The 15,448-nt window shown below is 43.3% G+C and overlaps 1 protein-coding gene across 2 annotated transcripts; it reads left to right on the top strand.

The window, feature by feature from the left end:
- The first annotated feature begins 2,057 nt into the window (after positions 1 to 2,057).
- Positions 2,058 to 14,319, top strand: GTPBP2 (GTP binding protein 2). Of its 2 annotated transcripts, XM_033144528.1 has the most exons (12): positions 2,058 to 2,281; positions 6,033 to 6,059; positions 6,944 to 7,128; positions 7,946 to 8,054; positions 8,347 to 8,544; positions 8,647 to 8,821; positions 9,030 to 9,249; positions 9,943 to 10,078; positions 10,506 to 10,564; positions 10,954 to 11,125; positions 11,642 to 11,806; positions 12,104 to 14,319. In XM_033144528.1, the coding sequence occupies exons 1-12, from the start codon at positions 2,096 to 2,098 to the stop codon at positions 12,299 to 12,301; spliced, it is 1,830 nt and encodes a 609-aa protein (XP_033000419.1). In that variant the 5' UTR covers positions 2,058 to 2,095; the 3' UTR covers positions 12,302 to 14,319. The 2 variants fall into 2 exon arrangements, with proteins under 2 accessions (XP_033000419.1, XP_033000420.1); XM_033144529.1 differs by lacking the exon at positions 11,642 to 11,806.
- Positions 14,320 to 15,448: the final 1,129 nt, after the last annotated feature.

Raw genomic sequence — 15,448 nt, 5'->3', positions numbered from 1 at the left:
GAGCCCCACAGGCATGCCACAGAAAGAATGTTCAAGGGAGCAGTGGACTCAAAAAGGTTGAAAACCTCTGCTCTAGACAGTCTGATTTCATTAACAATTGTTGATTTTACTAGGATTACAATGTCCAATAAACAATCCAGGAAGCTGCCTACTTAACTAGCTTTTACATGTGCTAATTCCAGAAGCAACTTCTAACACACATATTAAATTCACATGAGTCTAGTTATTACTTCCAAGGAAATTAGCTTTGACACCCCAAACCTTAATTAAATTTTAGCACCTATAACATTATGTTTTCTTCCCCCACTTGCCCCTGACACATAATCACAATTTGGATTATATGGAAATAAACTACTTCATTGTACTGCGGTAATGAACTAAACACATTTTGGAATACATTTTGGAAAGCAGTTGTTATTTCTTTAAGTGCTATGAAAGTGATAATTGTGTTTTTGCTATGGACAGCCCTAATGACAATTAACCTGATACAAAGCATCACATTTAACTAAGTTTTACTTAAAGTAGGACTATTGAAATTAATGAACCTAATTTAGTCATGTTCATTAATTTCAGTTGGTTTTCTCTGAGCAAGAGCACCCACAGTGACCACCTTTATCCTATCTCAGTGTTTTTCAACCTTTTTTGGGCAAAGGCACACTTGTTTCATGAAAAAAATCACGAGGCACACCACCATTAGAAAATGTTAAAAAAATTAACTCTGTGCCTATATTGACTATATATAAAGTAATTCTCTTGAATAGGAATCAAATAAACACAAAGAAAGTATTTTATAATTACTTTATTATGAAATAGTAAGTAAACAGAAATATGAAAAATTATAAAATACTTTATTCAGTGCGCAACCTGGGTCTGTTTGGCTGTTTTTTTTAATCTTTCGAATTTTTCAATTTTCCCCATGGCACACCAGGCAACATCTCGCGGCACACTAGTGTGCCGCGGAACAGTGGTTGAAAAACACTGTCCTATCTTATAAGCTGTTTCAGTATAGCAAATATACTTTTAGTAGTTCCTGGATGGGGTAGTTGTCACAGCAAACAGCTGAGCCACACAGAACATGCCCTGAACTTTCATCTCAACCTGATGCAATGACCGTATTAAAGAGATCAATCCCTTCCAACTGATGCAATGCGTTGCCATCAACAGAGATTTAGCACCGAGGAAGTTCCTGAAAGAAATATGAAGATGTGGCTATACTATTTGAAAACAAAGCCTCGCACGAATGGGGGAGGAGCTCAGTGCATCTGTTCCGATTGCATGATGGTATCTGTAGTTCTGCTGCTTTGTTGTTGTTCAGTCGTGTCCGACTCTTCGTGACCCCATGGACCAGAGCCCGCCAGGCACGCCTATCTTTCACTGCCTCCCGCAGTTTGGCCAAACTCATGCTAGTCGCTTCGAGAAACTCATGCTAGTCGCTTCTGCTACTTTATTACTGCATTTAGCCTTTTGTTATTTTGCATTTCTACGGTGTGAAGATACATACAAACGTATCGTGTATCTGAGACTGTTACTCTGACTCGAGATGACTTGTATTTTTGTGTCGCTATGCAATTGCTAAACTGCACTCCTTTTCTATTAAATTGATTTTCGAGAGTTGAGATAGATGCAAGCAGCAAACAAACTGCACCTCCATAGCTCTCTAAGCTAACGAAATACTGGCTAATGTGCTCCTGAGGACCGCGGTCCTAACCTATAGAAGAAAGAAACAAATCTTATTTCTATTCAGATACGCAGCTGCGTTTCCATAATACGTTGCTGGAAACGGTGGTTCTGCACCCCATCCCAAGATCCGTCCCTTAATGCCGCCCGACCCGCCGTCATTGAAAGACAACGTAAGCGAGAGCGGTATTCTACCCGAACGCGGCCCGCGCGGCGAAGAGGGCTCTGGGAGTTGTAGTCCAGCGGCTCTACCGCCCTGTTTCCCGTGGTGCCTTGCGGTTCTTTCTCACGTCAGGAGCCGGAGTTTATAGAGCCGTCATAAGCCAAGTCCGGGGCTGGGAGGTGGCAGGCGGCAGCAGCAGCAGCATCCGTGGCCGGGGGAGGGCTGGAGCGGGGGAGGGTGGCAGGCCGGCCCAGGATGGACTCGGGGGTGTCGGAACTATTTGGGGGCTGCTGCCGGCCTATGGGGGGCGGGAACGGCGGTGCCCTGCGAGGCCGCGCGGGCAGCGGCTCCGGTAGCGGCGGAGGGTCTTCCAGGGGGAGGAAGAAGAACGGGAGACACCGGGGGGGCAAGGCCAACAACCCGCCCTACCTGCCCCCGGAGGTGAGTGAGGCAGGGCGCCAGGTGCGGGATCCGGTGGTCGGTGGTCTTTGCAGGATCCTCCTCTTGTGTTGCAACCGATGGGCTTCTCTCGGGGTTTTCCTCCCGCTTCTGCCTTTGTGGTTCCCCTGACTTTGGAGGGGGTGGCAAGCCCCCTGTGGCAAATCGGCATTGGGGGGGGGGGAGATGCTGAGCCTCCGTCTAGAAACGTACAAGGCTGGGCTGTGTGTTTCAGGGGAAAGGGGTAGAAGACCAACCTACCAAGACTCCATAGCCCTTCCGAATAGTGCCATTCGATATTTTGGACAGCTGGTACTGCCATCGGCTTCACACTCGTAGCCCGGTTGTTGTGCCCCGCAATATACGCACATTTCACTTCAGTTGCAGTATCCTTGGACTGAAATGTGTGGTTTTATAGTTGTCCGTCTTTCTTTCTTTCTTTCTTTCTTTCTTTCTCTCTCTCTCTCTCTCTCTCTCTTTCCTCCCCCCACCCCTTTTGCTTAATAGATGACAGCCACACTTTGAAGTTTCTCTTGACCTCTCTCTCACAGTGAATGACTTGATCTCCGAAACTGTAGGTTTCCTGAGTGTCAAAAGGGAAATAGATACCATTTTTGTCAACTTCTTTTCCTCTCTTCCACTTGTGGCAATTCCGAGTCACTAAAGTTGCGCTTTTATTGGTTCGTACAGCTGTTAACTTGAAATAAAGGCAGCCAGTCCAATTTGGAAAGACTAGGACTCCTAGACTGAAGCTTAAGTTCATTAGTAGTTCCAAATGACATTAATGGGCAAATATATCTAGTTCATATCTACTTGGATTGTGGATGGGAAACTCTGTAGTATGTTGTTCCCAGTGCTATTTTTCTAGAAAAAGAGGTGCTGAAACTCACCACAAATGCCTCCCTTGTTCTTTTATAATGGCAATGGTGCCCACCTGAGAGGTGCTGGAACTAGGTTCTGGTGAGCTCTGGCTGAAAAAAGCCCTGGTTGTTCCTATGGAAAGCTCTGTCTAGCTCTCATTGAGGTCTTCTGTCCAATTTAATTCTCCAGTTAAAAAGGTCAGGTAATTTGTTATGTGAAAAACCTTTGACCAAACCCCATCAGATCTACTGCCAGACAGAGTGTTCAGTATTCAGTTAGATGGAACAATGGTCTGACTAATATAGGTTTCTTCCGTCTCAGTGTATCTGAAGAAGTGTGTGTGCACACGAAAGCTCATACCAAGAACAAACTTAGTTGGTCTCTAAGGTGCTACTGGAAGGAATTTTTTATTTTATTTTGTTTTGACTTTGGCAGACCAACACGGCTACCTACCTGTAATAGGTTTCTTTGAATTTCAATGGCATGCTTCAGACTATACTTAGGGGCTCACATAATTGCATGTTCTTCGATCTTACTGCTAACTCTTAACAGTTGCCTGTACATAGAAAAGATGATGTCAGGGATTATTATTTTTAACCTAGTGTTTTCGCTAACACCTAGATTTCTATGTGCAGGTGGTCTTTTTTTTAGGGTTGTGATATAGAGAAGCGCTGTTAAGTGAGTCCCCACCTGAAACTGTACAACCTAGACATAGGTTTACTACTTCTGTGAGAACTAGTCCCTACTGTGTGTTACCTGGCAGTGGCAGATTAGCTTGAACATGGGCTGGACCTTGATGCAGATAGTCCAGACCAGGCAGCCCCAACATTCGACCCTCCAGATGTTTTGGACTACAATTCCCATCATCCCTGACCACTGGTCCTCTTAGCTAGGGATCATGGGAGTTGTAGGCCAAAACATCTGCAGGGCCGCAGGTTGGGGATGCCTGGTCCAGAGACTCAAGGCTTAATAAAGCTGTATTACAGTCTCAAACTCATTCTGCTATCCTGGCTCATTTCCATTCAAAACTCGTACAGGGTATATGCATACACACATATGCCCCTTCAGTTCTTTCATACTAATGAAGGTTGATCTCTAACTGTTCTGTTTCTCTGTCTCATCAAGCATTGATAGCAGTCGGAATCAATGTGAAGCAAACCATATAAGATGTGCAACAATATCATTAATAATAAAACTTGGCCCTTTGTTTTAGGAAGGTGAGCCTTCCTTTCCCCCAGAGAGCAGAATTAGTTATTTCATCCCCCTTGAGACTTTAGTGGTGCTGTACTTCCTCTCTGCCCTCAGTTGACTTGAGTGGACTATTTTGGGGCATGCCTAAGCTTGTCACTTTTTCTGCATCACTTCTACGGCAGCTTCAGTAGATAAAAGTTAAACAACTTGCTTCCTAAAATACATTGATATGTTGTGTTTCTAAGGCAGTGATTTCCTAGGCACTCTAAACTTATGCTGGTGGGGATGATGCTACGCTACATGAATTAAAAAAAAAAGCTAGAAGATTGAGTGGGCATATTTCCAGTATGTAGGTGGTTTATTCCATGATGTTGTTTACCGTGTTTCCCTTGCCACCAACATTTTTAAGATAGAAAATAGCAGCAGTCTGCATGGAAAGAACTCTGAATCTACTCATAGAGGGAGTGTGATATTTACTTCCAGAAAAACAAGATTATTTCAGGAAGAAATGAAATTTGAGTGAATCAGTTTTCATGCTGCTGTTAGTCTTGTTTATTACACTTTCCTTCTGCACTCACACCACTATCTCTGAACTAAGATTAGCAGGGTGCAATTCAATGTCACATATCTACTTTTTAGAGATGGTCTCCCCCACCCCACGTGAGTCATTTTTAGTACTAGTTATTAACACTTAGCTCAATTGGGGGTGTCTTCTTTAGAAGTATTTTCTTAGGGAATGTCAGAAGTGGTGATCTTTCTGTGGATCTCCCATGGCATTGGGCTGTTTGTTGTACTACGAGCTGGTTACTAGTTTCTTCTCCCTCAGCTGCCAGTCACATTAGTCATCCCAAGCCCTGTGTGCTTGAAGGAAGAGACCAGCATAAGGGACATTTGTTAGAGAACTATGCTATTTGCCAGAGCAGTATGAGGTAGTGCAGGAGAATATCTTGGGATGGTAAAAGGAGGAGGAAGATATCTTTAAGATACAGACAGTGCTTGCAGGTGTATGGCTTGGTTATTGATTAATGAAGCAAGGTGTTTTTCTCATGTCTATTACAGTTTCCTGGCTGACTATGGAGCTAGATGGTAGTCAGTTGAACTTGTTTTACAGATTCAGAATTTTTTATATTGTTGGTCAACATAAGTTGTGAGTTCTTACTTCACTTCAAAAAATAATGTCTATCCACAGATTCAAAAACTGGCAGCCAGCACACAGGTGTCAGGAGGTGTCTTGGAGACAGAGGCCCAGTGAAGGATTCAAAGTGATTCATGCAGGCAGAGTAGGAGGCTGGGTCTGTTTGAAATACTGACGTGAGATTTACTTTTTCTTAAGAGAATGATTTCTGAAGCTTTCTCCATGATCTGAGCTATTAGAGCAGCTGTAAATGTACTACTAAAACTCACAGTCAGCTCTTGTGGCATTTGTAAATCTGCTTGTTGTTTGCAGAACAGTGATGACCCAGGCAGGCATAGTTCTAAAACTGCACTATGGGAGCCATGTCATTACAGTTTGGTCCTTTTTATAGATAATGGAGCCCAGAACTATAGCATTTAGCAACTCTTGATATAATTGATTCTGTCTAAATCTGTCACTGCTATGTGCTGGCTTCCCTGAGCTGACAAATGAGATGTCAAGAGTTGTATGTAAAATGATGAGCAGTGCAGAATTCACTAACCCGTGATGTTTTCTTCTTTTAATTAGGCAGAAGATGGGAACATAGAATACAAGGTGAGTTACTTGTGGGATGGGCTCTTGATACCAAGTTCTTAAGAGCCATATGCCAAATTATGTTACGAGTCATACTAGTACCTAGCAATTAGAGCAGTGTTTTTCAACCTTTTTTGGGCAAAGGCACACTTGTTTCATGAAAAAAATCACGAGGCACACCACCATTAGAAAATGTTAAAAAAATTAACTCTGTGCCTATATTGACTATATATAAAGTAATTCTCTTGAATAGGAATCAAATAAACACAAAGAAAGTATTTTATAATTACTTTATTATGAAATAGTAAGTAAACAGAAATATGAAAAATTATAAAATACTTTATTCAGTGCGCAACCTGGGTCTGTTTGGCTGTTTTTTTTAATCTTTCGAATTTTTCAATTTTCCCCATGGCACACCAGGCAACATCTCGCGGCACACTAGTGTGCCGCGGAACAGTGGTTGAAAAACACTGAATTAGAGTATATTGCTGCAAACAAAACAATACTTTTTGGAAGACACAAAGCAAATGAAATGTTTGTGGTTGTATTGGATATCTCATATTTAATTTACTGAATCTGGGGGCCTCTCTTCAAAAACTAATGTTAAGTAGTAGACAAACTGTAATAATAAATCAAGATATTTTTGCTATCTTGCATAATTTTTCAGATTTGTTATCCAGTGAATTGTTTTTTCTTTTATTGAACTGCCTGGAGTTTAACTGCTGCATCTGAACTCGACAGTCACTCAGAACAAATGATAAACTGTTCAACCCAATTCATGACTTGTATAAAAATGGTCAAACTCTAGTGAAGAACTCTTACTTTTTTCTTTTTTAAAAAGCAAATTGCTTGCCCATATCAGATCTCCTTGCTTGTTGACTGTAATCACTCCTTTCTTTGGGCAGCTGAAACTAGTTAATCCTTCCCAGTACCGCTTTGAACACCTAGTAACGCAGATGAAGTGGCGACTACAAGAAGGCCGTGGTGAGGCAGTGTACCAGATTGGTGTAGAGGACAACGGGCTGCTGGTAGGACTGTCAGAAGAGGAGATGCGTGCCTCTCTCAAAACACTGCGGCGGATGGCTGAGAAGTATGTGCATCTGTCCTACTTCTGGGCCAGAGCAAGCAAACTGTGCTTCATTATTTCCACAAATGAGCTGGCATTCTGGTCTTGCTATCCCACAGAATATTTCCAGCCTGGGAAAATGCGTTCCATGCACCAAGTCCTTTGCCCTAAGGTTTTTTTTTCTCACATTACCATAATCCCTTAAGTGCACCTACTGGCAAGTCACACTTGTAAGAAGAGAGTGTTCCTTTAAAAAAAATCCTATGTAGTTTCCTTGCATATCAGGTGCCTGCTTCTGTCTGAAAAGAAGCCAAATCTAGCTGGTTTCTCACTAATCAGTGCTAATACAGTCAGTATTCCTCTCTATTAGATTTATTTAATGAGAACTACATAGTTTGCTATATTTGCACACCTTGTTTTAACCCACTTTACTCCTATATGGTGAGAACTTTATATGTCTGTGTTGTCATGTCTAGTGATTTCAAATGAGCAGCGGTGTGGTCTGGCTAGTAAATGGTTTGTGATATGTGGTGGCGTACGTTTCCCCAGAATCCTTACCATTATTAAATTTGGAAAACTGGGCTAATATCTATGCTGAAATGTCACATGTGAATGCCCTCACCCCCACAGAATTGGCAAGCAAGCTATTACTTAATGGTCACAGATATATGAGGGCTCGCCAAGTGGGGAGGCAGACAACATTTCCCCTGAATTTGTAGGCTGTGTCCACATGAGGCCTTTCTGAAAGACACAGCAAGATAGTCCTGTTCCATCACCTATTGAGGAAGCCGTTGCAGTTGATGTATTAACACCCACCGGCTTTCTGTTTTATAATGTGCAGAGTAGGAGCTGACATCACGGTGCTACGGGAAAGAGAAGTGGATTATGACAGTGATATTCCCAGGAAAATAACAGAGGTCCTTGTCCGAAAGGTCCCAGATAACCAGCAGGTAACAACCCACTCGATTCAAATGCCCTCCGATACAAGCAGTTTGTTGTTTAGAAAGTTGCAACTGGAACTTTGTGTCCCATGAAGGTATTTCAAAGGATGCTCCATTGGTTAGTGCTTTGGAGAGCTGTCATATATCACAGGCAATAATACAAATTGTCCTAGTGTTTTTGGAACCCTTAGTGTTTTACTCTGCAAGGCAGTCAAGGCCTCAATCACACCTTGCACTTCAAAAACTCTTGTCTCTATCGGTTAGTTCTGTTTTGAAATATGCTCTTCATTTCCCCCTTAAGTTCCTAGATCTGCGAGTGGCTGTGCTTGGGAATGTGGATTCAGGCAAGTCAACTCTGTTGGGTGTCCTGACTCAAGGAGAGCTAGATAACGGGCGAGGTAGAGCTCGTCTCAACCTCTTTCGGCACTTGCACGAGATCCAATCTGGGAGGACGTCCAGCATCAGCTTTGAAATTCTTGGCTTTAACAGCAAAGGAGAGGTATGTTTGTGCTGCTGCGTTGCTGTCTTGCTCCTTTGGTTCAAAATATGGCTTCTTGCCTTGGGTTTTGAATGCTCAACAGCAGTGTCTTCTGCTGTCTAGGTGGTCAACTACAGTGATTCACGGACAGCTGAAGAGATCTGCGAGAGCTCCTCTAAGATGATCACTTTCATTGACTTGGCTGGCCATCACAAGTACCTTAAAACCACTATCTTTGGGCTCACAAGTTACTGCCCCGATTTTGCAATGCTGGTGGTGAGCGCTAATACGGGAATTGGTAAGCTGTATGTTGCGTGTTATGATTTAATAATATTTTGAGACCTAGGCATGACACATCTCGTTCAAAGATGATGTGCAGTCAATAAAAATCAACACCTCACCCTTTGTAGCACAGTAATACATATGCCCATTTCAAGCAGAATGTAAACTGCTCTGGGGTCCCGTCTTCTCAACTTGTTTCCTCCCCGCCATTCTATCTCTTGCAGCAGGTACAACACGAGAACATCTTGGCTTGGCTATGGCCCTCAAGGTCCCCTTCTTCATTGTCATTAGCAAAGTGGACTTGTGCTCGAAAGCCACTGTGGAGCGGACAGTGAAGCAGCTGGAGAGGATCCTGAAGCAGCCTGGCTGTAACAAGCTCCCCTTGCTAGTAACATCAGAAGACGATGCCGTCACTGCAGCACAGCAGTTTGCACAGTCTCCCAAGTAAGAATCACTTGCCCTTCTTGGCATGGGAGGGAAGATCACTTGGTGACATGGGTGGTGCAGTTGCAACGAACTCGCTAGAATGGATTTAAGGAGAAAGGTGCAAGTACCTCCAGGTCTGTGGAACATGCAGTGTGACTAATGGGATCACTCTCACGTTCTACTTTAAAAAACCTGTAGGGGTGAAGCCCCTACCCCACTGGCTTAGCTAGGTGGTACAGGGGTTTAGTACTTCTAATGCTGCATTATGGGACTAGATAACATATGCCTCCGATATGATTGCATCCTCAACTGTTGCAGCCTGTAGTACATTTCCATGAGACAGAGAAACAAGCCAGGTTCTCTCTGTTTTGAATTGACTTTTTAATGTTTTTGTTGTATTTTATTTAAATGTGAATTGTTAATGTAAGCCTTCCCAAGGACTCCTGTTACAAGGCAGTATTTAAATAGGTAAAATTATAAAGGCAAGTGGGACCGGCACTGCAGTACAGAGCTAAGATCAGGCCTATTTATGGGCACAGCAGCAAGTTTGTGTAATCCTAGACGTCTCCTCTCAAACTTCTCTGGGAGCCAATCATAGGGACTTGTTCCCTGTGCATATTTACTTGTAAAAGTCAAGTTCCCATTGTGTTCAATGGCAATCGTACACAGAATTGCAGCTCACCATCTTCTTTCTTTCATGTGTGTTGGCAGCATCACTCCTATCTTCACCTTGTCCAGTGTTTCTGGAGATAACCTGGATCACCTGAAAGTTTTCCTCAACATCCTTCCTCCTCTGACAAACAGCAAAGAACAGGAAGAGCTCATGCAGCAACATACTGAGTTCCAGGTACACAAGGCTCTCTCGATGTTATTGGGAGTCTCAAACAGTAAGTACCTTCATGTGTTGAGGGCGAGGACATCTTGGAGATGGAAGGATGGTCACCCAATGAGATTGTGGCTGGCTCTTTTTATGGTTGTCTTTTATACAAAGAAAGGGATTTGATTTAGGTCCCTGGTATCATTTAGTTGATTCTCTAGGTTATTTCATTTATAGACAAACATAGGAAACACCTGCAGAATGAGGAGTATTCACTGAGGGCTGGTACTCTGGGATGCTTGAGACGTGAGAAATAGGGTAAGGAAGAAAGTGCTCAGGAATGGGTTCTGAGGTCCTGTAGACAGAATTATATTGACACTCATGAGAAGGGGGGTGGGGAGGGTGGCAGGCCTAGCCATATAGCAGGTCTCAAGCTCCTGATTTTGTCTTGCTGCAGGTGGATGAAATCTATACAGTACCAGAGGTGGGCACAGTTGTTGGAGGAACTCTGTCAAGGTGGGTGTTGCTATTTGCATGGTGCCATGGGGTCAGTATTAATAGGGAGGGGATGCAGAAGAGCTTCTGTCCCCCCAGGGGAGGACTGGCAGTGTAGTTTAGTATTTCCTTCCTCATTGTAGGCTTGGGAATACTGTGCAGGTGGAAGCCGAATGCCTTGTCTCAATAATCAAGTGGATACAATTTCACTTCAAGGGCAGAAGTTGACTGTGGAAGAGAAACAAGAATGCATCCAAAGGGATTCATTCCCTGTGGGATATAGAGGATAGTTGAGATGGGAAAGACTTTAAAGAAACTGCCCCAGAGTATGTGTTAAGAAGGTAGGAAGCAAAAGCTTTCCCTTTCTATGAGAGCTAAATACACACTCCTGATTTTTGTGCCCTTGCCAGTGGGATATGTAGAGAGGGAGATAACTTGGTGGTTGGTCCAACCGATGATGGCAAGTTCCTCCAGCTGAAAGTGTGCAGTATGCAGCGAAATCGTTCGGCGTGCCGTGTGCTTCGGGCTGGGCAAGCTGCCACACTGGCTCTTGGGCACTTTGACCGCTCGCTGCTGCGCAAAGTGAGTCCGTCTCCTATTTCTGGGAGCTGTGGTTTTAAAAAGCTTCCCCCTACCCTTTTGGAAACCATGTGTTGTGAAGGGGTGATATTGAGAGGGACTGTGGTTCCTTCTGGAACTCCTGCTTGAGAAAACACCCTAAAATGCTGCAGGCAATATAAACGCCTCACTTAGTCATTTTGATTCAGGATCAGGGGTTGGGAATAGTTGAATCCATGGCTTGGGGTGGTTTGCTTCCACAAAAAACTACAATAGTGAAGGAGATGGAGTGAAAGCCATTGAGCAGAAGGGGGCAATTAAACACTCCCCATACATCCTCACCCACTGTTAGTCTGTCTTCATCATGTACACACTTATCTTACCCTTCCATTTTTTGGTTTTCTGTGGAGAGGCCAGCTTCCTGCAAATGGAAAACTGGACACTTCATGGACAGTAGCAGTCCACCTAGTGTGCATGTATTGGGGAAAAGAGGAGTGCCATTGTCAAGAGTATTGGTTCAGCTGTCTTGCTGTCACTTAGGGTATGGTGATGGTCAGCCCAGAGATGAATCCCACCATTTGCTCAGTGTTTGAAGCTGAAATTGTTCTGCTCTTCCATGCCACAACTTTCCGGAAGGGATTTCAAGTAACGGTGCATGTTGGCAATGTACGACAAACAGCAATTGTGGAGAAGATCCACGGGAAGGTAGGTCTTTGAGAAGAGGGGTGCTTTTCTAGTCTACTCAAGGAATCATTCCATTGCTTTCATGTCTTCATCCTGCATCGGTTATTGTAACCATGACATTAGGACTCCCTTCTGCAATGCCTTCACCATTTCAGAAGAGAACCTGCATAGTAAAATCCACTAGGAATTTCATAAACACGCAAAGCATATTGGGACTAAATTGCTCAGTGGCCTTAAACATCCCCCTCATTTCCTAGAATCCGTAAGCTGAGTAGCTAGGCGACTGACCTTGTAACTCAAATTATTTCCCTCTTTCAGGACAAGCTGCGTACAGGAGAAAAGGCTGTGGTATGTTTCAGATTCATTAAACATCCTGAATATTTGAAGATAGGAGCCAAATTGCTGTTCCGTGAAGGAGTTACCAAAGGTATTGGACATGTCACTTATATCCAAGCCATCACCATCGAAGAGAATGGACTGGATCAGGGCCTAAGTTCTGACCTCGTCACTTTCTGACTCACAAAATCAGTGGGGTTTCCTGATGTTAGCAATAGGGGAAGGGAAGAAAGTCTCTCCCCACTGTCCAGAGCTGCTGCTGGCCAGTCAATTTACATGGACAAACCCCTTCTGCTCCTGCAGAAGCTAGAACTGCCGCTTGGATTGAGTGCTCCTCCTGGAGCAAGTTAAGCATGTTGTTTGTTCATCACCTGCTGCTTTCATGTCCCTTCCCCGGAATAGATGAGAGCGGCTGCATCTTTGCCTGGACCGGCAACTCCTGGTTCTGTTGACTTTTGTTGGGAAGTTACTGCCGGGTAGTGGGCAAAGCCATTAGTGTGTTGGACTGCAACTTGGGGATTCTGCTTCCTGAGGCAGCAATAGTGGACAGCCATTGCCTACAGCACTCAGTCTCCATTGTCCTGCTGCCTGATTTTTACAGGCTGCCTGTGACAGATGAAGAAGCTTCAGCTGAAAAGTTTGCATTGTCCACAGTACAGCTCAGGATATTTCTGATTAATTTTAAACTGTTTGTTGGTTTCATTTTAATCTAATGGCTTATTGGGTCTCCCCCTCCCTACTACCGTTTTGTGCTGATTTTTAACAGCTAATTTCATTGTGGGTTTTTAATTTTTGCTTCTAGTGAAAATGTGGGGTTGGGGGTGTGGGAGAAGAGGGACATTTCCCTGAAATACCGGTAACGCTGACCTGATGGAAACCACCGTCCCCATCTCATGCAGCAGGTACAATCACAAACATCTTAAGACAACTTACTCCTAGGCAGAGTTGAGCAGCTACCCTATATATAATGTGGCTTCCTAGAGCAGAACTCCCCCCCCCTTAGCTTTGACAATTCTCAGAACTTCGCTGGTGGTTTCCTGAGCCGCTGCTGTTCACCATCTTGACTGAAAGATCTGTACTGTCTGGCTTTTGTTAGGAATTCAATAGCACCCCATCCAACTTGTTCCTTGGGAAACATGCCTTACTTTCTCAGAGCCAAAGCAGTAAGTGCTGCTTGGTTATCCCAGGAAGATTTGAAGTGTTGCTACAATTACTACAATTATCAACACTGCCTACTGCAGCAGTTTGTCTACATTGCTGGTATGCACCACAGAAAACCATACGATACCCAAGATTTCAATCAGTCCACTTAAAACTATATTTAATGCCTAGTGTTTGCAATAGTGTAAGACAGTCAAACATTGAGGGATATTTTTAACATTTTGCTGGGAAATTATATTTTAAAAGTCAGCAATACATTTCTTCTTTTTGGCTATCCCCATCTTAGCCACTGCTGCACTGAGTGTTCAGCTGAACAGCCAAGATGGCCAGTGAAAACGATGCATTTTTATTCACTATAAAACGCACACCCTTCTGTTAGTTTACCTCAATCCAACAGCTGTTTATTTAATGCAACTACTCTTTGAGATTTAACTTACAGCTGCGCAACCATACAGCTAGCTTCCAAGTTGATGCTTTTTAAGTATAACCACGATCATTTATCTTTCTGCTAATCATCCTTTTAATAGCACAATGGACAGTTAACTATGAAGTAGTAGTAAACATGGCCCAAAGCATCATGGTTATTTGCTGATTAAATTGGTTTCTCTCTCAATTGCCCTTTAATCACTTGGATTGGTTCTACAAGAGGCATTTTTGGATCACTTGTTTTAGAAAAGACAAAGAAAATTGGCCGCCTAATGCACTCCTGTAGAGGGTTTGCTGTAGCCCATTGCCACTACATACTTGTCCTGTGGGAGGAATAGGTGCTTTTCCTGCAATTTACAGTTCTGGCAGAGTTAACCCCATTGCAGACAAACGTTCAAAGGTGCTCTTTCTGGTTGTCTTTTCCTTGCCTTCTGTTGTGTGAGTGTTCTCGGTGCCATGCTTTTCATATTCACTGTTTGTGGATTCTTTAAAAATCAGAGAGGTGTTTTCATCTCTCTCTCTATATATAGATATATAATGTACAAAATAAAGATGTTTTATTGAAAAGAATAAAATTGTGCTGTATGGCTGAACAGCAACTAGTGCTAGCATTGAGACGCCACGCAATATGTGGAGGCTTTTCTGTTAGTTTTCCATGCAGAAGAGTGTTTACAAGTTGGTAGCACATGCTTATCTGACATTCCGCAGTGTATGCAGAGAACTATCGGCCTGACCACAGCAGTTTTGAGTATAAAGGGGAGGATTGTATGCTGCTGCTTGCTTGCGGAGATAGTGAATTTTTGAAGGTTTCTCTACTCCCACACTAAGCCAGTAGGTCTCTGGATAAAGATAATGCAAGAACCTCTGACACTTGCATTTGAAATAGCAAAGTGCCACATGTTTTGCCAATTATATGACTAGTGCCCTAATAGCACTGACTCCACCAGCTGTGGGATGAAGCTCTTGTTTAGCCTGTTTGTGTTAGTAATACTGCCTAAAATCAGGTGCTGTTGCTAACATTGTTTCCATCCCATTGTGGACAATAACAACAAAACAGGCTGCAATTTCTATACAGAAGTCCCAAACCTGCCAATATTTCTTTCAACACAAAGAAAATCTCCCCTTATTCTGCTTTACTGGATAGTATTTTTGCCTATGAGGAAAATTCCTTTCCAGCAACTTCCATAGAAAAGGGGAAAAAGCAGACCAAGGTTTTAGCAGGAAGTAAAACAAGACCAGATAGATATCTTGTGTCTGTAACCTGTGCCTAATAATGCACTCTCTAAAGCCCTATAACTAGTGTGAAATCTTGTCCCTGAGACCACCGAGTGCTACAGGCTGTTAGGTTTTGCACTAGCAGTAACCACATTTCCATGGTTCCAGAAGTATAGCTGAAGACTTCAAACTGTTGAAAAATGCTGTCGGGGCAACCGGCAGAAGTGCTCCAGACTCCAAGCATTTCTCTGTGGCCAGAGGCCAGCAATATGTGACTCCCCTCCGATGAGAAAGCACGCACATCCCCTGTGTCTTGCAGTAGGAAAGAATAAGCCAAAAGTAGATCTAAAAGCTACTTTATTAAAGGCTATCTACAAAGTCCATTCTCTGTTCCAAAACTCCAACAGGACAGAGCTAGGCATCTTGCTTCTTACTCCATTGAGAACCAGAAGCGAAAGCTAAAACATACAATAACATCACATGGTAGAAAGAGATAATACAGACTTCCTTTCTCACGCTGAAACT

Source organism: Lacerta agilis, chromosome 3 (genome assembly GCF_009819535.1).
Source record: "Lacerta agilis isolate rLacAgi1 chromosome 3, rLacAgi1.pri, whole genome shotgun sequence".
Lineage (NCBI taxonomy): Eukaryota > Metazoa > Chordata > Lepidosauria > Squamata > Lacertidae > Lacerta > Lacerta agilis.
Note: the sequence above shows the minus strand (reverse complement) of the source record. Positions and strands in the feature narration are given on the sequence as shown.

Excerpts from the sequence above, each read along its gene's own strand:
- GTPBP2 (XM_033144528.1), top strand. The coding sequence starts at position 2,096 with ATGGACTCGGGGGTGTCGGAACTATTTGGGGGCTGCTGCCGGCCTATG. Across the intron at positions 9,250-9,942 it reads CAGTTTGCACAGTCTCCCAA|CATCACTCCTATCTTCACCT; the intron begins GTAAGAATCACT and ends GTGTGTTGGCAG. Across the intron at positions 10,079-10,505 it reads AGCAACATACTGAGTTCCAG|GTGGATGAAATCTATACAGT; the intron begins GTACACAAGGCT and ends GTCTTGCTGCAG.